The sequence below is a fragment of the Quercus robur genome, chromosome 10 (genome assembly GCF_932294415.1).
Source record: "Quercus robur chromosome 10, dhQueRobu3.1, whole genome shotgun sequence".
Classification (NCBI taxonomy): Eukaryota; Viridiplantae; Streptophyta; class Magnoliopsida; order Fagales; family Fagaceae; genus Quercus; species Quercus robur.
In genome coordinates this window covers 6,784,982-6,807,621 of record NC_065543.1, presented here as the reverse complement: position 1 = coordinate 6,807,621, position 22,640 = coordinate 6,784,982, and the positions used below count along the sequence as shown (strand labels likewise).

The following is a 22,640-nucleotide window of genomic DNA, read 5'->3' as shown; positions in this document are numbered from 1 at the left end:
AAAAAAAAAAAGGAATATATAATTTCATTTTACTTCCACCGATTTGCCAATCATCTCAAAGAAAAAGAAAACATTGGATAATCGTGCAAAAATTTCATTTTCACTAATCATATGTATCCCAATCCTATTTAACCACTAACAATTTATCTAAACTATAATGTCATTTTCACTCTTTCCTATGAATATCCACAATGTCCAAACGACCCTAATCTCTTCCCATAAAAGATAATTAAAAAAAAAAATTCATTTTTAATCATTGTAATAAACTACCCAATATATATATATATATATATATATATATTTATATATATCTGTGGGGTCCAATAATTGATGGGCCAGGCCCACTTGCTGATGGAGAGTTCAAAGGCCTAAGCCGAAAAAGGTCATAGCCCGAGCTCAAGAATAGTAAGGCCCAATTGGCCCGGAGAAGCAGCCGAGGACAGTGCAGTCCTCGGCTGACCCAAAGATCCACCAAGAACAGGGGCAAAACGGTAAAGGGACATGCTTGAAGGGAAATCAAAAATATCTAGGAAAGGCTGCCTTTACCATCTTCCCCATGCATATCTCTGCGCCTAACAGAGCCTTATCCATTAACTTTATGAACCACTCCCAACAACTTTGGGTTGGGATTGACAGGACAAGTATCAGTCTTGGAAATGTCGACCCTACACGTGGACGAAGGAAAATGAGTGCAGACTAGTATAAAAGAAAAAATAAGTAATATAGAGGGGGGGCTGGGACGACTGTCCAAGGAGAAAAGGCTCCCAGTCTACCTCCAGAAGAAAGGCCCCAAGGGTGAAAACGCTTAAATCACTTATGAACACCACCAGAACCACCATTGGGTAACTAAGGCCTAGCCTTTCGAATCCACTCTCTACAAATGATATTGTTTGGGCCCATTCACGTGCGAACCCAACTCTACTGCGGTTCGTCGCAGAACGTGACCCTACAATTGGCGCCGTCTGTGGGGAAGGCTTGCGCGTTAGCTCGAGCGGTGGTGAAGTTGAGCTTCTGTCGAACAAGGGTCTATGAGGGTGCCTTTATCACCAGCGACACATTGTTGTTATTCCAACATAAGTTCCCACTAGGGGCTACGTTTCACGGTGTCAATGACATGGGAAACTCTAGGGGCTTCAAACATCAGGCTAGCTTCCTCCACCTTGTTCAAGGAGCTAAACTTTCGGAAGATAAATAAGTAAAGAAGAATACAAGTTTTGGACAGAACCAAGGCCTTGTATGGTCCTCGGACCCAAGCCTCTGGGGAAACCAACTACTTAAAAAGATAATACAAGTTTTGGACAGAACCAAGGCCTTGTATGGTCCTCGGACCCAAGCCTCTGGGGAAACCAACTAATTAAAAAGACAATACAAGTTTTGGACAGAACCAAGGCCTTGTATGGTCCTCGGACCCAAGCCTCTGGGGAAACCAACTACTTAAAAAGACAATACAAGTTTTGGACAGAACCAAGGCCTTGTATGGTCCTCAAACCCAAGCCTCTGGGGAAACCAACTACTTACAAAGACAATACAAGTTTTGGACAGAACCAAGGCCTTGTATGGTCCTCGGACCCAAGCCTCTGGGGAAACCAACTACTTACAAAGACAATACAAGTTTTGGACAGAACCAAGGCCTTGTATGGTCCTCGGACCCAAGCCTCTGGGGAAACCAACTACTTAAAAAGACAATACAAGTTTTGGACAGAACCAAGGCCTTGTATGGTCCTCGGACCCAAGCCTTTGGGGAAACCAACTACTTAAAAAGACAATACAAGTTTTGGACAGAACCAAGGCCTTGTATGGTCCTCGGACCCAAGCCTCTGGGGAAACCAACTACTTACAAAGACAATACAAGTTTTGGACAGAACCAAGGCCTTGTATGGTCCTCGGACCCAAGCCTCTGGGGAAACCAACTACTTACAAAGACAATACAAGTTTTGGACAGAACCAAGGCCTTGTATGGTCCTCGGACCCAAGCCTCTGGGGAAACCAACTACTTAAAAAGACAATACAAGTTTTGGACAGAACTAAGGCCTTGTATGGTCCTTGGACTCAAGCCTCTGGGGAAACCAACTACTTAAAAAGACAATACAAGTTTTGGACAGAATCAAGGCCTTGTATGGTCCTCGGACCCAAGCCTCTGGGGAAACCAACTACTTACAAAGACAATACAAGTTTTGGACAGAACCAAGGCCTTGTATGGTCCTCGGACCCAAGCCTCTGGGGAAACCAACTACTTAAAAAGACAATACAAGTTTTGGACAGAACCAAGGCCTTGTATGGTCCTCGGACCCAAGCCTCTGGGGAAACCAACTACTTACAAAGACAATACAAGTTTTGGACAGAACCAAGGCCTTGTATGGTCCTCGGACCCAAGCCTCTGGGGAAACCAACTACTTAAAAAGACAATACAAGTTTTGGACAGAACCAAGACCTTGTATAGTCCTCGGACCCAAGCCTCTAGGGAAACCAACTACTTAAAAAGACAATACAAGTTTTGGACAGAACCAAGGCCTTGTATGGTTCTCGGACCCAAGCCTCTGGGGAAACCAACTACTTACAAAGACAATACAAGTTTTGGACAGAACCAAGGCCTTGTATGGTCCTCGGACCCAAGCCTCTAGGGAAACCAACTACTTAAAAAGACAATACAAGTTTTGGACAGAACCAAGGCCTTGTATGGTCCTCGGACCCAAGCCTCTGGGGAAACCAACTACTTAAAAAGACAATACAAGTTTTGGACAGAACCAAGGCCTTGTATGGTCCTCGGACCCAAGCCTCTGGGGAACCAACTACTTACAAAGACAATACAAGTTTTGGACAGAACCAAGGCCTTGTATGGTCCTCGGACCCAAGCCTCTGAGGAAACCAACTACTTAAAAGGAAAAACTACGTTACATAGATTCTCTAGTTTGCCCTCGGATCCTCAACACTAAAGAGACCAGTACGGAATGGAGTAACGTGTTTCCAAAAGCATAATCGAAGTCATGCAATGCTCGGTCACTACCTTGGATGAATTATTTAGAATTCGTCGTTCTCAGACAGTATTCTCGCGCTTATTACAGAACGTTCAACCGTTATCTCGGTTAGTTTCCTAAGTTTAACTTACTATGAGTTATTATCATTATGCCTGATAGTGTCGGTAAATTAGAATTAGTTGGATTGTGTTTCAAGAGTTCTTGCTTTAAATACTGCCAAGGAGAAACACACACATGGAGCACACCCATTCACAAAGCAGTGTTGTCAAAGGAACAGTATTCAAAACAAGTAAAGAAATTTCCATTTTGTTTTACTAAAACAAAGAAATAGTATAGCGTACAATGAAAAGCTGGAATCAGTTTGTGTCAAAGCTCACTACATAACCAAAAAGAAAGGAAGATACAAGAGAATAAGATGAAGCCGAGGAAGTAGATCAGAGGAGAGGTTGGCTATAGCTCCAAGACCTTGTTCTTCCTTAATGCTTTCACATGCCCACAACTCAAACAGCAAAAGAGACCCAACTTGAGCCTGACACCGCTGAAGGAAAGGTGCAGGGAGTTGGAAGTTGTGGGGCTTTCTCTAAATATTTGCCCGCCACAAGGCAGAGGCGCTGATGGCGGAGAATCTTTCTTCTGACACACCAAAATTCTGGCATGAACAGAACCTGCTTCGGATTTTGACTAAAAGAGGGAGAGACATCCTTTCCCCTCGATCGAAATGGAGTATTCTCTTGAACTTATGCTTCCTGTGCCCATACCTCACTATTTTGAGTCTCATGAGGGCACGGCGCTTCCGTGGCGGAGAGAGTTCCTTCTTCCCAACCTTCGCCTCAAACATGTTGTGCTAAGGGAGGACAGCACTGAGTATAGGAGCTGTGATTTGGGAGAAAACTAAAGAATTGGTGCGAAAGTGAAGTAACTTTCTCTCCTATTTATTTAAAGAGATAAGGTGGTGGCATTTAATTCACGCATCGTCCCAAGGAATGCTACAGACAAGATGGCTTAGGCTTAATCTCCAACGCCACCTGCAACCAGAGGATTAAAGGAGTCTCTGGAAGGTGCACCTCGAACATTGGGACGCCAAAAAGTACTACGTAACCAAAAACTACATAAATACCCTTTAAGTTGTGGGCCGAGTGAATTCGCGGCCCAGACCTGTTCTGCATGGGGGCCCAGGGGCAATGGCCCACGCCGAGGAATAATCGTTGCCGAGGACAACTCTCTGCTCGGCACCTCGTGAAATACCTGAGGAAAGGGAGAAACTGAGCTCAAAAAGTTTTGGACAGAACCTAGGACTTGTATGGTCCTCGGACTTAAGCCTATGGGGAAACCAAGTACTGAGAAAAACCTAAGTTTTGGACAGAACCTAGGACTTGCATGGTCCTCGGACTCAAGCCTCTGGGGAAACTAACTACTTACAAAGACAATCTAAGTTTTAGACAAAACCCAGGTGTTACGAAGTCTTCGGACTCAAGCCTTTTGGGAAACCGACTACTCAAATGGGGAAGGTTCTCGGCTCGAATACTGTAAAAGGTTAAAGCCAGTGTGTTAAGAAGATGGCGAAACGACCCAACTTTCATTAACTTAAGGAAACTGTCCATTTGGCGAGTGGCATGTCCTCGGATAGTTACTTCCTACACCATATCGAGCACTTAGTCCTAATCTTGGCTAATTTTAAGGTGAGTTTCGTTCCTCACTGGTCGGCTTTGCTATGTTAAATAATTTTATTAAAGTTATGGTGACACCTTTTTATTAGCAAACATTTTAGCCTTAGTTATCATTGATTCAAATGCTATATTACGGTGCCGAGCAACGTTTGTAAACTTGTAAAAACATAAAAACATAACATGCGAAATAAGGTAACAGCAACTTTTATTAATGTGAAAAATTATTACAACGTACAAAGAAGGGCTTAAACAAGCCTATACAAAAGATGAACTGCCAAAGCAACAATAGCATCCGCAATACAGATAAGTAAACAGTCAGGTGTCTTTTAAACTCGCCTTCAAAGTCTCTCAAATCTCTGCCTCAGTACTGCTCATATCAGGAGAAGAACCTTCTTTAGAAAAAGATGAAGGAGAAGGAAGAAGAATTGGAACACATGGAAGCACTTCAGCAAGCTCTTGTCATCAAGGAGCGCAAATGAAGAAGAAGATGGAGGACATGAGGAGAAAATGGAGGAGATGAATGAGGAAGATGGAGGACATGAGTAAAAGAAGGAGGAGAAGAAGAGGGAAGAAATGAAAAGAAAGAAAAAGGAGCAAAAGAGGGAGAAGGAAAAGCACCAGGATGGATCTGGTGGTGGAAAGAAGAAGAAAGAGAGGCAGAAGGAGGCGCCAGTGAACGAAGAGAGGAAGAAGCAGGGGCACTTAGTCCCTGCCCCAGTCCTGACTCCTAACACACTGGTGCCATGTTAGATATGCTCATGACAGAGTGGAGGGTGGTGATAATGGATGTCTTTGACTCGGTCACACCGAAAGTGAGATGTGACGAGTCCCTGCTTCGGATTTTGGCTAAAAGGAAGAGGAAACGAATCTTGAGTCTCCGCCATCCTTGCCCTGACCGAGCCATCTCGAGCTTTATTGGGACATGGTGTTTTCGGGAGTGAAGTGGTTTATTCATGGCTGACTACTGTGGTGAACTTTCTATCGAATAAGGTATAACCAGAGAGAAGAGGTGGACTCTGGGAGGAATCTGAGGGACTCAGGTATGAGAAAGTAAGCTTTTGTCTTCTCTCTTTATATAGGGGACGAGGAAAAGAGAGCATAATACGTTCAGATCTCCAAAGAAATCTGCAAACATGAATGCGTCCGTTTAGTTCCCCCACGACATCAAAAACCGTTGAATCTGGGAGGCCTCGTAAAGGGAAGACATTAAAGGCGCGCTTCAGATAACCAAACGGCATAAACGCATCGTGCGCAAATCAAGGGAAACGTCTTGTAGGCCGGTACATTCCCTGGGCAGGTGAAGAGTCGCCAGCACCAGTCAAGGGATGAATTAAATGAGCCATAATAAAGGCTCGGTATTACCAAAACCCCCCTCTCCAACCATGATGTCGGACAGCAGGGTTTTGAGGGGCTATTGTGGGGTCCAATAATTGATGGGCCAGGCCCACTTGCTGATGGAGAGTTCAAAGGCCTAAGCCGAAAAAGGTCATGGCCCGAGCTCAAGAATAGTAAGGCCCAATTGGCCCGGAGAAGCAGCTGAGGACAGTGCAGTCCTCGGCTGACCCAAAGATCCACCAAGAACAGGGGCAAAACGGTAAATGGACATGCTTGAAGGGAAATCAAAAATATCTAGGAAAGGCTGCCTTTACCATCTTCCCCATGCATATCTCTGCGCCTAACAGAGCCTTATCCATTAACTTTATGAACCACTCCCAACAACTTTGGGTTGGGATTGACAGGACAAGTATCAGTCTTGGAAATGTCGACCCTACACGTGGACGAAGGAAAATGAGTGCAGACTAGTATAAAAGAAAAAATAAGTAATATAGAGGGGGGGCTGGGACGACTGTCCAAGGAGAAAAGGCTCCCAGTCTACCTCCAGAAGAAAGGCCCCAAGGGTGAAAACGCTTAAATCACCTATGAACACCACCAGAACCACCATTGGGTAACTAAGGCCTAGCCTTTCGAATCCACTCTCTACAAATGATATTGTTTGGGCCCATTCATATGCGAACCCAACTCTACTGCGGTTCGTCGCGGAACGTGACCCTACAATATCAATCTTACATTTGGTTTTATTCTTTTTACCTTGACTACTTTGGTTTTTATTTTTTTCTAATAATATATTTTTTTTCATTAAAAAAAGTATCTACTAAGAACATGAAAGTAAATTTATACAATTTACATTTTTCTTTTCAACCAAACAAAGAGTTTTCATCACTTTACTTTTCCACCTCTTGAACCAAACAATATATTGGAAAATTAAAATATTTTTTATTCATTCACCATTTTCTATCATCTCACTTTTACATTCTCCAGCCAAATGAACTGTATTTGATGTTTCAAACTTGGAATACATTCATGACTTACTCCTCACTACCAAGCTTGCAGCCACCAAAGGAGAAACTGAAGAATAAGAGAAGTTAAGGAGATTTTGGAAACAAAGATCCATGTCAATCAAGTAAGTTCTCTTCTTCCATCATCCTCTCTTTGTACCGATTCCAAATATTAGAGTTTTCTACTTTTATTTGTTGGTGTATCAACCCATTTGGTCCAACCAATTTTCCATCTTCCATTTACCTTGTCTTAATCCAATTCTTTCTTTCTCTCTCTCTCTTTCTTTTTTTTTTTGTTTTTTGTTTTTTGTTTTTTTTTGTTTTTATTTGTGTGCCTGTGTGTGTGTGTGGTGAAAAGGGAGAATTTATTTAATATTTAAAAGTAAATTACATAAATTAGGTCTGTTAGACACTAGTTGGTGTATGTTTACGAAGGTGAGCCATAGTGGCTTGAAATAAAATTTTCAATTGCAAAATCAATAATAGAGCCAAAATTCGAGGAATATATAATTTAAGGTAAAATCCTATTTTGATCCTGAACTTTACTAAAAATTTGTTTTTCCTCTTTAAACTTTAAGAAATTTATTTTTTCATTTGTAAACTGTTGAAAAGTTTGTTTTTGGTTCCTATACTATTGAAAATATTTTACTAATATCTTCAAAATTAAAAAAAAAAAAATTATCATTAAACTATTGAAAGAAGTTTTTTTCATCTATATTTTTATCTCTTAAAAAACTCTTTAAAATTAGAAAAAAAAAACTATTTACAAAATTTTAGGATGAGTAAAAAGAATTTTTTAAAATTTAGGGGTAAAAAATAAATTTTCAATAAAATTTAAAAACCAAAAATGGTATTTTACTCTATAATTAAAGGATGGTAATTGGTGATGATGATGATGTGTCTTATTTTAATTATTTGGCACCATGTCATTGGACTAGCTGTCACATTGCAGGGATTGCATATGACCTAGACCTAATTGCAGGTCGAACCTGAATCCGAACCCGGCCAAACCGACCAATTTTCCCATATATTGAATCAAACAATATATGGGAAAATTTTTTTTTTAAAAAAATTATCCATTCACCATTTTTTATCCTCTCACTTTTACATCCTCTAGCCAAATGAACTGTAGCTGATGTTTCAAACCTAGAATACATTCATGACTTTCTCCTCACTACAAAGCTTGCAGCCACCAAAGGAGAAACTGAAGAAGAAGAGAAGTTAAGGAGATTTTGGAAACAAAGATCCATGTCAATCAAGTAAGTTCTCTTCTCCCATCATCCTCTACTTGTACCGATTCCAAATATTAGAGTTTTCTACTTTTATTTGTTGGTGTATCAACCCATTTGGTCCAACCAATTTTCCATCTTCCATTTACCTTGTCTTAATCCAACTCTCTCTCTCTCTCTCTCTCTCTCTCTCTCTCTCTCTCTCTCTCTCTCTCTCTCTCTCTCTCTCTCTCTCTCTCTCTCTTTGTGTGTGTGTGTGTGGTGAAAAGGGAGAATTTATTTAATATTTAAAAGTAAAGTACATAAAGTAGGTCTGTTAGACACTAGTTGGTGTATGTTTACAAAAGTGAGCCATAGTGGCTTGAATAAATTTTCTAATTGCAAAATCAGTAGTAGAATCAAAATTTGAGAAATATATAATTTAAGGTAAAATACAAAAAATTTGTTTTTCCTCCTTAAACTTTAAGAAATTTATTTTTTCTTTTGTAAACTATTGAAAAGTTTGTTTTTGGTTCCTATACTATTGAAAATATTTTACTAATATCTTCAAAATTTAAAAAAAAAGAAAAAAAATTATCATTAAACTATTGAAAGAAGTTTTTTTCATCTATATTTTTATCTCTTAAAAAACTCTTTAAAATTAGAAAAAAAAAACTATTTACAAATTTTAGGATGAATAAAAAGAATTTTTTAAAATTTAGGGATAAAAAATAAATTTTTAATAAAATTTTAAAACTAAAATAAAATTTTACTCTATAATTAAAGGATGGTAATTGGTTATGATGATGATGTGTCTTATTTTAATTATTTGGCACCATGTCATTGGACCAGTATTGCAGGGATTGCATATGACCTAGACCTAATTGCAGGTGATAGGCTTCCACTGACTTGGGTCGAACCTGAATCCGAACCCGGCCAAACCGACCAATTGTCCAGGTCTTTAAACACTTTTTATTTTTATTTTTTGGTTTTTCATGTATTAACTTAAGCCCCTCCCCCACTCTCCTCCTCTGCTTTCATATGTTTCCTACCCTCCGCGCGCCGCACAGTCTCTCCTTCATTCGGAAAATCACCACCACCACCACCCACAGCCACCGCTCTACACATTACCAATCTCCTTTCATCCTTTGCTTCCGTCGAACTCTGTTATTTCAAACCATAAAACTCTCTCTCACTCTCTGCGCCACCTTTCACTTCAGGTAATACCTTTCTTCTATTCATATTACCTTGTTTTTAATAACCCCTTTAAGCTATGTAAATAAATGGAACCACGAATTTATGATATAGGGGTTTTGTTAATTTTATTTTATTAATTTTTCTTCTTTGAATCTTTGTAGCAATGGGTAAGAGAGGAAAGGTCATAAACACTAAGAGGTTTTCACGCAACCGTGGTGTTGCCTCCGATGACATGGACGATGAAATTGATGCCTGTAAGCAAAAGCTCATTCTCTGTTTCTTTTTTTTCCAATTCTTTGTGTAATTATTAAACAAAGACTTGAACTTGGAGATGGAATTTGAGAATCTGTATTCATTGTTTTTTGTGCTGCTGCTCACAATTTGGATGTTGTGGAATCGATGATTCACTTATTTTTATTTTTGTATTGGTAGTATTCTTAGTTGTGAAATAGACAAAAAAAGTTGATGAGTTTTGAATAATTTGTGCAGTTAGTATTTTCTTTTATATTTTCAGCTTAAACAAACTGTGAAGCTTAGTTCACGAGCAATTTTAGTATCTGAAGTTTAAAGTGATTGCATTTAGTCCCTGGCCAAAATAAAAATGATACACCCTCACTTCATAGGAGCTAAAATTGATTAATTTATGTCTTTTTAAGGACTAAAAGCGATCACTCTATGTTTTCAAGGACTACTTTTAATCACTCTATGTTTTTTAAGGACTAAAAGCCATCGGTTTAAGTTTGATATGGACTAAAATTGATTACTTTTAACTTCTTAGGGATTAAAAGCCATTACTTTTAGTTTGTTGGGGACTAAAAGCGATCACTTTCAGTTTGTTGGGGACTAAATGTGAACTCTTTAAAATTCAAGAACTAAAATTGCTCAAGGGTTAAAGTTTAGAGAAACAATTTATTTTGGCCTATATTTTTTCAATGTGACTGAGACCATTTTGGTACATTGAGCTTGATGCTCTTTTTTTTAAGCTCTCTGATTTATTGTTTTTATGTTGCTTACTGTTTCAATGTTATGGAGTCCGTGACAAACTTATTTTGTATTTGTACTATTGTTTTAGTTTTTGGGAAAAATTGATGGGTTTTCTAATGTTTATTTGTGTTTGCAGTTCATAAGCAGAGGGATATTATCCCGCTGGATGCGAATGGTGATATTGTGGACTCAGATGATGAGATACCTGTCTTTGATCTCAAGGTTTTTCCCCCTTTTATGTCAAGTTGTAATAGTTGCTTTGAAATTTTAAAATAGATTCTTCTAGTTGAGAATAATGTAGCATTTAATTTAGTTTTTTTTCTTTTCCAATTAAATGTTGTTACTTATATATATATATATATATATATATATAAAACCTTTAGTTGAATAAAAATGCTTGTCATGTGTGAATTAGGATTGAAGTTACATTTTTTTTAGTTTTGTGAAAGCATATAACTGTTTTAAACATTTAAAAGATCTTGGAAAAGAATGCTAAAAAGAATTGTGAACTTTAAGAGAGCCTTCTATATGTGAAAACTATGCAAATCTCTTCTATATAATTTTTACCTATCAAAAAAAAAAAAAAAAAAAAAAAAAACATTATAGATCTCTTCTGCATAACTGAAACAAACATGTTAAGGCAGAATTCTTATTTTGTAAGTTTTTTTGATTGAGCATATGCATGTAGCAAGCAGTGTGATTTTTGTTTGTATCTTTGTTCTTTCCCACTTGGCAATCCTAATGTTGCTTACAGGGTATGAATGATGACGAGGATGAAGATGATGAAACTGGAGATATTGCAAAAAGTAAGGAAATTTGTTTGCAATTTCTTGCATTGCATTTAATCAGTTTTGTTCTTTGAAAGTATATCTCAAGCTGTTTGTTTTGTTTTTTGTTTTCTTTTTTTGATAAAAAACAACTGCATAACTACATCTACATAAATAAAGATGCTCTAATTGAGAAAATGTGAAGTTGAATTAGAGGAAATTCTTGCTTAACAGCACTCCTCCAAAAAAAAAAAAAAAAAAGAATCACCTACATTTGTAAAAGATTTTGTTAGCTAAATAAAATACCATTCTTCCGTACAAGAGCCTGTAATATTGATGTAGATGTATATAATAAATATTAAACAAAAGTTTGAGTGTTTCAAACTGCAAAACACAAATTAGTAATAAAAGAATGAGCGTTGTAGTAAATCAATGCTATTGTAAACCAACCCAACTCTCTATGTCATTTTGTTTCATGCATATTCCTATAACTTTTTTTTTTTTTTTTTGGGGACAAGTAAATTAATTCATTAAGAAAAAGTAATCATACATCCTACACATGCATATTCTGCAATTTTACACCTGCACCTGGGTTACTTATCTCCGAAGTGTAATTGAGCGTGTTTTCAAGTTGGCCAATTGGTATTAGTCTATTTTGGAATTATTATGGGGCACTTATAAGTGACCTTAGGTAGTACTAGGTTCATCACTTGGTATTCCTTTGGCTGAAATGATAGAATGGACTCTGATGAGAATCTCTCTTTTTTTGGGGGGAGGGGGGATGGGTTCTAAATCGTTCTCTACATATTTTCTTACGTAAAAAACTCTCAATTGTTATTCCCTTTGGTTCTTTCAACAATTGGAGTAACGTTTTGTATGATTAATTGTGCATATTGTCTGTAGTGGCTAGGACACAGAAATATTTACGGGAAAAATTTGGTGGAGCCGAAGATGCTATGCTTGAAGATGATGAAGAAGATGAGGAAGAACAAGAGTCTCTATGGGGTGGAAAAAAGAAGGAATATTATCATGGTGATAATGCTGATTATGAGGTGATGATTTGAATATTATTTGCTATTTGTCCAATCATGCTCCACATCCCTTCTCACTTTTTTCCCCTTTGTATTTAATATATATATATATATATATATATATTTTCCAGCAACAATCACTTACTGCCACTATGGAAACTATCTTGTTCGCAAACTAATTATTTAATGCAATCATATGTATATAATTGAGGTTGTCTTTGTAGTTGCTCTAACCTTTTTGTTTCTGATGAAGGCACAATCAAGTGATGATGACGGACCTTTGAAGGAGGAGGAAGCGGTTAAGAAACTACAGATGCAAAAAGCAGAATCTTATACAATTGAAGACTTTGGCCTTGATGTGATTGAAGATTGTAGTGATCCGAGTGATAAGGAATTAACTCTAGAGGTGAGGGTTCAATATTCTCTCCTTGTTAATGAAAATAGGAAGTAAAGAGATAAGTAAGTTAAACCTTTGGTCTTTACTTTCAAGCTTGGGTTATCCTCTTTTGTGTTTTTTTAATAAGTAAATTTTATTGATAGAAAACAAATACCCAAGTATACAAGAAGTATACAAAGGGAGCAATACAATCAATCTAACAGATTACAATGATCAACAAAATCATATAATGAACATAAAGAAAGAAGGAGAACCCACAACTAACATCCGCTCAAACAGCATTTAAAGAAAAACAGCTTAATATCAGGCAAATATCTTTCACTGTCCTCAAAACACTGAGCATTCTGCTTCCTCCGAATTCACCACTTCAAGCAATGAGGAATGGCTCTCCAAATAACAGTTTCCCAATGTCTACGAAAATGACCTTGTTAAGAGGCTATCAAATCCACAACTGACTTTGGCATCACCCAAGAAACTCCATGAACCTGAATACCATACATGATACACCACAATTCAGAAGCTATAGGACAATGAAGCAATAAGTGATCCACAGATTGTTCACTCCCTTTGCACGTATAACACCAATATGTTACCATTGTACATGTCTTATCCATATTTTATTGTTTGTTACTTTTAAAGGGGTGTGTGGACTATTAATTCTTTTGAATGACACATAGCCCAATATTGCTGCTTGTACAGGAAATGTCAGCCAAAAGAAAAGGCAGAAAAAAATATCCAGGGATCAAAGAAGCCTTTGATGACACGGGAGCAGCTTATGAGGAGGTTAAGAAAGATTTGAGTGCTCTATCAAAGGAGGAACAAATGGATGTTTTATATAGGTAAGGTTTTTCAATTTTTGTTTGTGTAGTTCTTATATTTCTGCACTTGTTCGTGTGTTTTATTTTTGAGCTGACTCTTTTTGATCAAGGCTGAAATGTAATACTCAGAAGAAAATGATAAGGAGAAAGGTTTTGTAGCTTCATAAGTTATAGCCATTCCAGAGCTCAAACAGGTGGTGGTGTTAGAAATGTAATAAGATTATGATTAGAGATGAAATCTAGTGTGGGGTGCTTTTACTTAGAAATTTATCTTGTTGAGCTAGTCTGGCTATCTTAGAGAAAGCCAAAGATTGAATAAGAATTTGTAGAAATCTGATGAAGGAGGGAACTAATACAAGATGCACAATAGATTCATCGTGTCTTTCAACATGATGGAGTAACCAGATTGGCCTATCCATTCTTCTTACTTCAAATTAACAACATAGGACATGCCACAGGAATATTTGCAGATGGGTCTGCAGTATTATTTTGCTTCCTTCAACTAGGGAGGTTCCCCTTTTCTTATGCTTTCATAGCTCCAAATTTTGTGGAAAAATTATGCTTGCAATTATATTATCTATAGAAAAAATCTTGGTTCAACTATAGGAAGAAATTGAATATATTTTTGAGGGGTAGGGAAGGGGATGGGTTTTCTAAGAATGAAAATAAGGGTGTCTAGGGGATTTATTAGTGGGCCTTGTACTTGCAATGAAGTTTTCAAAAGGTGATTTGAAATGCCGTTGAATTATAGCAATTGTTGCTTGATGTCAAGTGGGCAACCATTATTCACTATATGTAAGTGAAACTGAAGGTGTTGAGATAGTTGGGTTGACAGTTGTAAACACATTGCACTTTTGCTATCAATAAAACTTTTATTACCTATCAAAAAAAAAAAAAAAAAAAAGAGAGATAGTTAAGTTGACAATTTCTTTAGAGTAATGGATCTTTGTAGCTTGGATAAGTGGAAGTACATGAAAAGATAAGATTCAAAATGAGGAAATCCCCTTTAAAGATAGGGTTGGCCCATATTAATGAAAAGGTGAGGGAGGTTTTCTTGAGATGGTTTGGTTATTCAAAAGACAGCACAATGCACCGGTGAGAAAGAATAAGTTGATTCAAGTTAAGGGAACAAAAAAGGTAGAAAAATAATGCCAATAGAAGTAGTAAAATAGGACATGTAAAAAAAAGGTGTTCCATCCACCTTTTAGAGGTGGAACCTACATTTAATAGAATGTGTGTTGGGAATACACGTGGGAGTGAAGTTCCACATTGAATAAGAATGTCAAGATGGAGTGATTAATACAACATAGTTGGGCCCAAACTCACAGGCTTAAGTCTTTCGGGATAAGTGGTGTCCTTATATGTTATATTAACTACTCAGTTGGTGGCTCCCTAAGTCGTTATCTTCGCTTCCCCAACAATGTGTTATAATATTACATTTGGCTTTGGTTCTGTGAACTCATCTGGTGCTGCAAAATCTAAAGATGTTTAGTATTTGTGGTGGTTTATTAAGAGATCTTCCGCCTGCATCCTCTTCTGTTAGACTGTTTCTATTCAGCTCCTCATCATGCCCCTGCTCCAAGTTGTTTGCAATTTTGAGCCTTGTTAACTGTTAATTGGATGTATGTATAATGTGGTTGTTATGCTACGAAGGCATTGAATTTCTTACATAGGTTGTTGTATATATCAAATACATGCTTGACTGTGATAATTGTAGATTTTCTATTATTTAGATCTTGATCCACTTATTGCTGCTTAAATATGTTCATAAGCTATTTTGCTGAGTTTTATTTTTTTGGAGGAGGCCTTTAATCACTGCTTCTTCCTATAAATGTCTCTCTTTTTTATTATTATTATTTTTTATCATTAGCAGTGATATCTTTTGCTTCTGCATGCTTGGTTAATAACGTTTTTATCCCACAGTTCTGCTCCAGAATTAGTTGGCTTGCTGTCGGAGCTGAATGATGCAATTGAACAGCTTGAAAAAAAAGTGGATCCACTTCTAAGCATGGTATTATATTTTCTTCGTTGATTAGTTTATTGTAAGTGTTATAAAGTGCATCGCTTCATTAAGGATGATTTAGATGGAGTCTACCTAGAAATGAATGATTTATCTCTGAATTTTTCCTTTTTGAGGGGCTTATATTATGTTTTGTTCTATGTTTATCTGTGGTATCTGCAGGGGGTTGGTTATAGGTTTCTTTTTGATATGTAATACTCCTTGAATTTTTTTTAGCTTTCAAAAGATTTTAAAATGTTTGAATGTTTAAATGCCCGTAGATCTGACTCATTACGTTGTCCCAACCGGGTTCATATATTTGTGGTTCCTACTCTTCACCATGTACATCCTGCCAGTGTCCTCACACCAATTTTCATTTACAGTTTCTCTTTCTCCCCCCTTCCTCCCCCCCCCCCCCCCTCTCTCTCTCTCTCTCTCTCTCTCTCTCTCTCTCACACACACACACACACAAAAGGTCATAACATGTAAAGATGCTTTTGATTGGTTTCTTAGCATTCAGCGTTGTAAATGTTTTGATGTTTTAAGGTTAAAAAGGAGGAAATCATGATGGAAGGAGGAGTGCGTTATTTGGAGATGAAGCAGCTTCTTTTGCTCTTGTATTGCCAAGCTATAACTTTCTATCTCCTTCTCAAGTCTGAAGGGCAGCCCATTCGTGATCATCCTGTGCTAGCTCGCCTTGTAGAGATCAAGAGCTTATTGGATAAGGTCTTCTCTTCTCCATCAAAATGCTAAATTAACATTATTATTTTGTGATAAGTAGGTAGTTATTTCTATAACAATAAGTGTTGTGGTCCTAAAACAATCATTTGTTTGTATTAATCTGTTAAAAAAGTTGGTAGTTAAATAATGTGTACGCAATGTGGCTTATGTTTCTCTATTGATGGTACATTAATATTTTTATATATGTTTTGTATTTCTGCCTCTCTTTCAGGAATCAGGTTCCCCTCTCAAATTAGTTAAATTGGTGCACTGTGACTAGTATTGTCTGTCTTACCATGTTTAGAATAATAGTCAATCCTTTGGAAGTTACATTCATAACTTAGTCCTTGAGTGATCTATGTAATTTCTGCAACCTGGAGTGGAGGAGCTTGATCACCTCCTTTGCTGAGAGAACTAATACTTGTTGGGCCAGAGAATGCCTTAAGAACCCAGCAGCCCACTTAAAATGGTTTAGTAAAAGGAGGGGTAACATGTCTTTGTCCTGGGGTTCACTTCATTCATTATAACTAAAAAGTGTAAGTTTCTGATGGACTGGCACTCCGATAGGTCAACTGCTATTAGTGCTGCTAGAAAGATCCAAATTATAATGCACTATCTAAAACTAATTCATCTTTGAAAAAAATTGAAATAAGTGTCCAGGTATAATGGAATATTTAAAATATTTTGCTAATCTGTCATTGTTAGGATTTATTGCAATGCTATATAGATGGGCGTTGCTTCTTAAACTTTCATATAGATATGTATCTAAAATTTTTATGCTTTAATTGCTACGTTACACACACACACACACATATGTATATGTATTTTTTTTTCAGATGAGGACAATTGTTGAATGGTGGCCTTTGTCTCTAAGTATGCCTATCTATTGCTTTTGATGAAAACTGAATATAATTAAAAAAAAAAAAAAGCAATGCCAACATAGCTGCAATAGATGGTTGTACAAGTTAAAACTAAGTACTTTCATATCTGATATGGTATGCACCATATATTTTTGGTAAATTTTAAAAAGATGTGGATAGGATCTAAGCTTATCATTAAAAATTGGTCTGGTCTAGTTGGTTAACAACTGGGAAAAGATGAATTATTTTTCTATGTATTACATTTATCAAATTGCTTTATATGTGACAATGTTTAACCTCTGTGATCATATGAGTACCTGTGTTCTACCCATATTTTTCTTCTCATTTTGTGCACATAGATGATTATAGCAGTTCTGTCATTGAGGTATACTGTTAGTTATTTCTGCTGTGGATTGGTTTCCCTGACAACTTGCTTCTTTTTAACGTTTGCTCCACTAACAGACAAAACAACTTGCTTCTTTTTAATGTTTGCTCCACTAACAGACAAAACAACTTGATGGGAATCTTCCATCTGAACTTGAGGAGTTCCTGAACAACAATCAAGGGGTTGAAATGGTAGTAAAGTTGGGTAGAGAGAATACTACATTGTCAAGTGATTCTGTTACAAAAGATCAGGGGCCCTATCCTTCAGCTGAAACCCAAGAAACAACAGTGGTAGGTCTTTTCGCTATAAAACATGCTTGTTTTTACTTCTTTAACTTAGTAATACATGCTTTGTTTTCAAGTGATTCTCTTTTTAGTTCATGTCTTAGTTTTCTTTTAATACTGCAGGCTCATAACACAGCTGAGTTGGAAAATGTGGAAACTTTGAAGGATACTGAGAACAAAGCAGGAAAACGCAAACGCCAGGTGAATTATTCTTGATGGAGATGTGATCACAAATTTGAGATTATAAGTTTGATGCTTTTCCTGTTTCTTTTCTGATATCAATCATTTTTGTTATGTTTAATTTTTATTTTTCTATTTTAATTCAATTCAACACAACTAAGATAAATCCTAACTATTTCAAGTCTCCTACATGGTTCTTTTTATGCTACTCGGCCTTATGTAGGACATGTCCCCATATATCTTTTCTTTTAACATAAATATTTGTTGCTGCGATTTCGCTAATGTGCAACTGTTAAAATATGGCAGAGTGATCAAGTCGGTGTACAAAGCATGGAAATGTTAAAAGTAAGAGCTTCCCTCGAAGAAAGATTGAAACAAGAGGGTATCCTTAGTTCCAGAGCTTCAAAGTCTGATAAAGCCCAGAAACGTCTGAAGCCAGTTAATGGGTACTGTTTCTGCCTAAGCTCTCTAGTGTTGGCTTCTTTCTGAAATTTTGAGTACTAATTCACTGAAGCTGGAATGGAACAGACGACTTGTGACATATGATGATTTCGATGATGATGCTATAGACGTGGGGGCTACTAGATTCAGTAATGGTCATCCAAGTTCATTGAGTACAAGTAAACTTTCCCAAATTGTTTCTGCTAAAACAAATAAGCCCAAGGTATAAAACTTGATTGGACCTCCTCTTTGTATGTGTGAGTTTATATGGACATTAATTTCATCAATCAATTGTAGCCTGCATGTGAAAGAAAACCATCACATATATATAGTTGATCTCTTTCATACACCAGCTGCGTACTAAGGCTACTCAAAGCTTTTTTTTTTTTTTTTGAAAATTTTAATTTAATATAATACTTTGAACATGAGCATCATTGTTTGGTCGCCCATGTTGGGTATCCCCATAAAAGGAGATTGATACCAACATTTCATGGATCCTTTCAACTGTTGCATGATGTTGGGTGTAGAGTGCCCTGCATGTCAAAACATATATTTTTGCTGAAGGATTTTTGTTTTGATGGGAAAAAATAATTAATCTTTTTAATACGACAGCTGGTTTTTATTTTATTTTAATTTTTTTTTAAAAAAATTTAATATAATATTTTGAACATGAGCATCAATGTTTGGTTGTCCATGTTGGGTATCCCCCAAAAAAGAAGATTGATACTGACATTTCATGGGTCCTTTTCAACTGTTGGATGAGGTTGGGGGTAGAGTGCCGTGCATGTCTAATAATACATTTTTGCTTCTTTAGGGTTTATGTTTTGATGGGAAAAAATAATTAATTTGGTGCATGTTGCAACAATTATTTTCCATTCTTAAGTTTTAAGGCTTCTCAACAGTACCTTAACTTTTAAGTTTTGCCATTGGTTACAAATCACAACATTTAAAATTTCCTTCCCCCATTTTAAAGCAGGAATGTACATTGTAATTTGGAAACCACTGCTTTGCCATAAATGTCTTACTCAAATAAGATTTGACTCTTTTTGCCTAATATCTCAAATGAACTGAGCTATTTATGACTATTAACAAGCCAAGCTCAAACATGATAACGTGTTTGTGAACAACCTTGTGGGGATGAGGCTTGACTTATGTATAATATTATATGTTTGTAAGTGTAAATGTATAACAATATACTTATATAGGCTTGAGATTGGATTGCGTAAGTTTGTAAATAAGTTCATATGATATCAAATTATTATTTATATTTTCTTGATAATATAAAAAATTCATTTTATAATAAAATTATATATAATTTGAACAATACAGTATTGGTGAATCTAACTTTTGTAAGTTCATAAACAAAAAACAATCTAATTAATTCAAATAATATAATATCATCTATAATTAATTTATTAGTTTTTTATTTTTATTTTTATTTTAAATTTGTTGGTGAAGGAATAAAATATTTTAGTCATAGGAAAAAAAGTAAGTTAATCATGTAAGCTCGTGAACAAGCTTAAGTTTGTTCAACAAGAAAATGAATTAAGCTCCAACATGTAATCTAGTTTGGTAATGATTTCAAGCTCGAATCGTGTACGAAATACAATTAATTTTACAATCCTGAATTTTCATCATGTTGCTTGGCTTGGTTCATTCATAGCCCTTCATATTGCAACCCAACGACTTTATTGTATTTTACTATCTATCTACTATAGTAGTGTCCTACATTTGTGTGGATGATTCAATAGTTGATTTATGTACGTGATTCTGGTTCTATCGAATTTTAGGTTGTAATATGATGGAGAATCATTTGAATGTGTTGTGTGAATAATAGATTCTTCTTTCTGATGAAATATTCCAATAGCTAGGAAAAAGAAAAAATTCTCAACTTAGGGAAACCATATTGCTAGTTGATTTCTTGAGAAGTTTAAAAGTATCTCTATTTAAATAACATTTGTATTCAATCTATATGGAAGGCGGTTTCTGGTGATGATGATTTACCTAAAAGGGATGATATTGGAGAAAGGCGGAGGAAGCATGAACTCCGAGTGTTGGCTGGAGCTGGAATCAAATCTGAGGATGATGTTGCGGAGGATGATGTTGTGGATGAAGTTGACAATTTTGAGGTCAATGGGGATGCTGACATGGGGGATGGTGATACAGGAGATTCAGAAGATGAATATTACAAACAAGCTGAACAACGACGAGCTGCAAAACTTGCTGCCAAAGCTGAGATGTATTCAAGGTGTGTTTCTGCACTGTGATTAGATGATATACTTTTTGCTACCTCCTAATAGTTATAGTCAGGTTTCTGGATTCCCTCTATGGATTTGTATTTAGTATTACATCTATGAATAAGAAGAATAACTTTTTCAAATCCCTTTGTGCTGTAGTATATAGTTAAAGTTTACTCTCACGTGCTATAGATTTTTCTGTCCATATGTTTGTGTGCATGTTTGATTATTAATATTATTATTGTTTATTTATCTTGCAATTTTTATGGTTTATGAGTGCCAGTCAAATCTTTAATTGCTGTTGCTACACACTTAGATTTTCTGTGGTTCTGGTAGTATTGTATTCTGAAAACATTTCTGCTTCTGCAGGACCTCAGCGGTAGTCCCATCTTCCCTTGAACCCATTGATGGAAAACGCTATATCACTTATGAGGTGAGCACACCCCCATTTTCACCGGCTTGTTAGATCTTGATCATAATCTTTGTCTCCAAACTCTCATTATATATTTTCTGTCAAACTTGCTGCAGATGGAGAAGAACAGAGGGCTGACTCGGAACCGTAAGAATCAAACCAAAAATCCTAGGAAGAAGTACAAGGTATTATGACAGACTGCTTGAATGTAACAAATCACTTTATTCTAGTATTTAGTAAGTAATCTCTCTCTTTTGTAAAATACGCAGGAACAACACAAGAAAAAAGTGAATCGTCGGAAAGGGCAGGTGCAGGAGATCAAGAAACCTATTGGTCCTTATGGTGGAGAAGCCTCTGGAATTAATGTAGCAACCAGCCGGAGTGTTAGATTCAAGAACTAAATGCTGTTTTTTGTTTCAATTTTTCTACTTTGTCAGTTGCATAGCGCTAGTCATGTATCATGTTTGTGTCTGTCTCCAATCCAAATTTTGATATCTCATATATATACATATATTTAAAATATAATATTTCAAGAGGAAATGGGCAAGGCTACAAATAATTAACTTATCTACTGGTTTTTTTTTTTTTTAATTATTATTTTTAACCATAAAAATGGGATCTCGCACAATGGCACTTTCTCTTTTCACAAGATTTGGTGCAGGGTGAGGTTAGGATGAAAGGGGGTTAGAGGTATATTTAGGCTAGGTTTGTGATTTTGGAGGTAGGCCTATAGTAGATACCGATATGACGGTAAACGAGCCAAGCCTAGGATTAAAATATCTTGATTGATTTATTTAATTCTATTTGAACATAACTGGGTGTTTTTTATTATAGGAAAATAGAGAATTGGTTGCTCATTTTTTTAATAAAAGAAAATTTAATGATTAGTTAATTAATTTACAGCTCATGAATTGTTCGTAGCTATGATTTTCTCAAATAAAGCTAACAATCCTGCACAAGAATTTTGCCCGAGAGCAAGGCTACTTGATTTCAATTTGCAAAGCCACTATAACATTTCCTGTGTTCCTTCTACAGTATTACCAGGAGGTGCTGAATTTGCATTTCTGAAGCATGCAGTTCGATTGATTCAAAATAATCTCGATCTATCAAAAACTTAATTGTTCAATCAATCGACTTGCTATCAAACAACCAAAGCTTGAACTTGTTATGCAGGAACCTTAGTAGCAGTCTTGAATTTAAAGAAAAACTTTCTAAGACAAGTTACAAGATACTTTTGCTCACAATCTACCAACCTAAATCTGGACTCAACATATGTCAAAACTAAATTATAATATTCAAGAGGAAATGCCCAAGGCTTCAAATAGTCTTGTAATTACTATTATTTTAGTGTTGTCAATGACTGAAATGCATTGGTGGTTATCTTAAGTATTAAATTATCATGATTAGTTCATTTAATTTTATTCAAGTTAAGTTCGACCTAATCACGAAATGAGTTTACTTATTCAAGTTTGATTTCTCATTTTTTTGTCGAAGAAGCTTTGGGTTGTTCTTTTTCCAAGAAAGGAAAATTTCATGATGGTTCATATAATTTACTGCCCATGAAATGTTCCTAGCAATGATTTTCCCAATTAAAAGCTTACAATCCTACACCAGTAGTTTTGCAGAGCCGCGTATAATACTTCTTGTGTTATTTCACTATAGGAGTCCTTAGTCCTTCTTAGGCCAAAGCGATACCATTGAAAGTAGAAACCTTTTGAAAAGAAAAAAAAAAAGGTGGAATC

At 36.2% G+C, this 22,640-nt stretch overlaps 1 protein-coding gene across 2 annotated transcripts; it reads left to right on the top strand.

Annotated features, from left to right (window-relative positions):
- The first annotated feature begins 9,184 nt into the window (after positions 1 to 9,184).
- On the top strand, positions 9,185 to 21,465 carry LOC126701516 (protein THALLO). 2 transcript variants are annotated; one of them, XM_050399660.1, is made up of 18 exons: positions 9,193 to 9,308; positions 9,353 to 9,406; positions 9,545 to 9,637; positions 10,504 to 10,589; positions 11,122 to 11,173; positions 12,038 to 12,186; positions 12,419 to 12,571; positions 13,262 to 13,401; positions 15,304 to 15,391; positions 15,926 to 16,105; positions 17,464 to 17,634; positions 17,752 to 17,829; positions 18,115 to 18,254; positions 18,337 to 18,472; positions 20,229 to 20,497; positions 20,856 to 20,919; positions 21,015 to 21,083; positions 21,168 to 21,465. In XM_050399660.1, the coding sequence occupies exons 3-18, from the start codon at positions 9,547 to 9,549 to the stop codon at positions 21,297 to 21,299; spliced, it is 1,998 nt and encodes a 665-aa protein (XP_050255617.1). In that variant the 5' UTR covers positions 9,193 to 9,308; positions 9,353 to 9,406; positions 9,545 to 9,546; the 3' UTR covers positions 21,300 to 21,465. The 2 variants fall into 2 exon arrangements, with proteins under 2 accessions (XP_050255616.1, XP_050255617.1); XM_050399659.1 differs by having other exon boundaries at positions 9,185 to 9,406.
- The last annotated feature ends 1,175 nt before the right edge of the window (positions 21,466 to 22,640 follow it).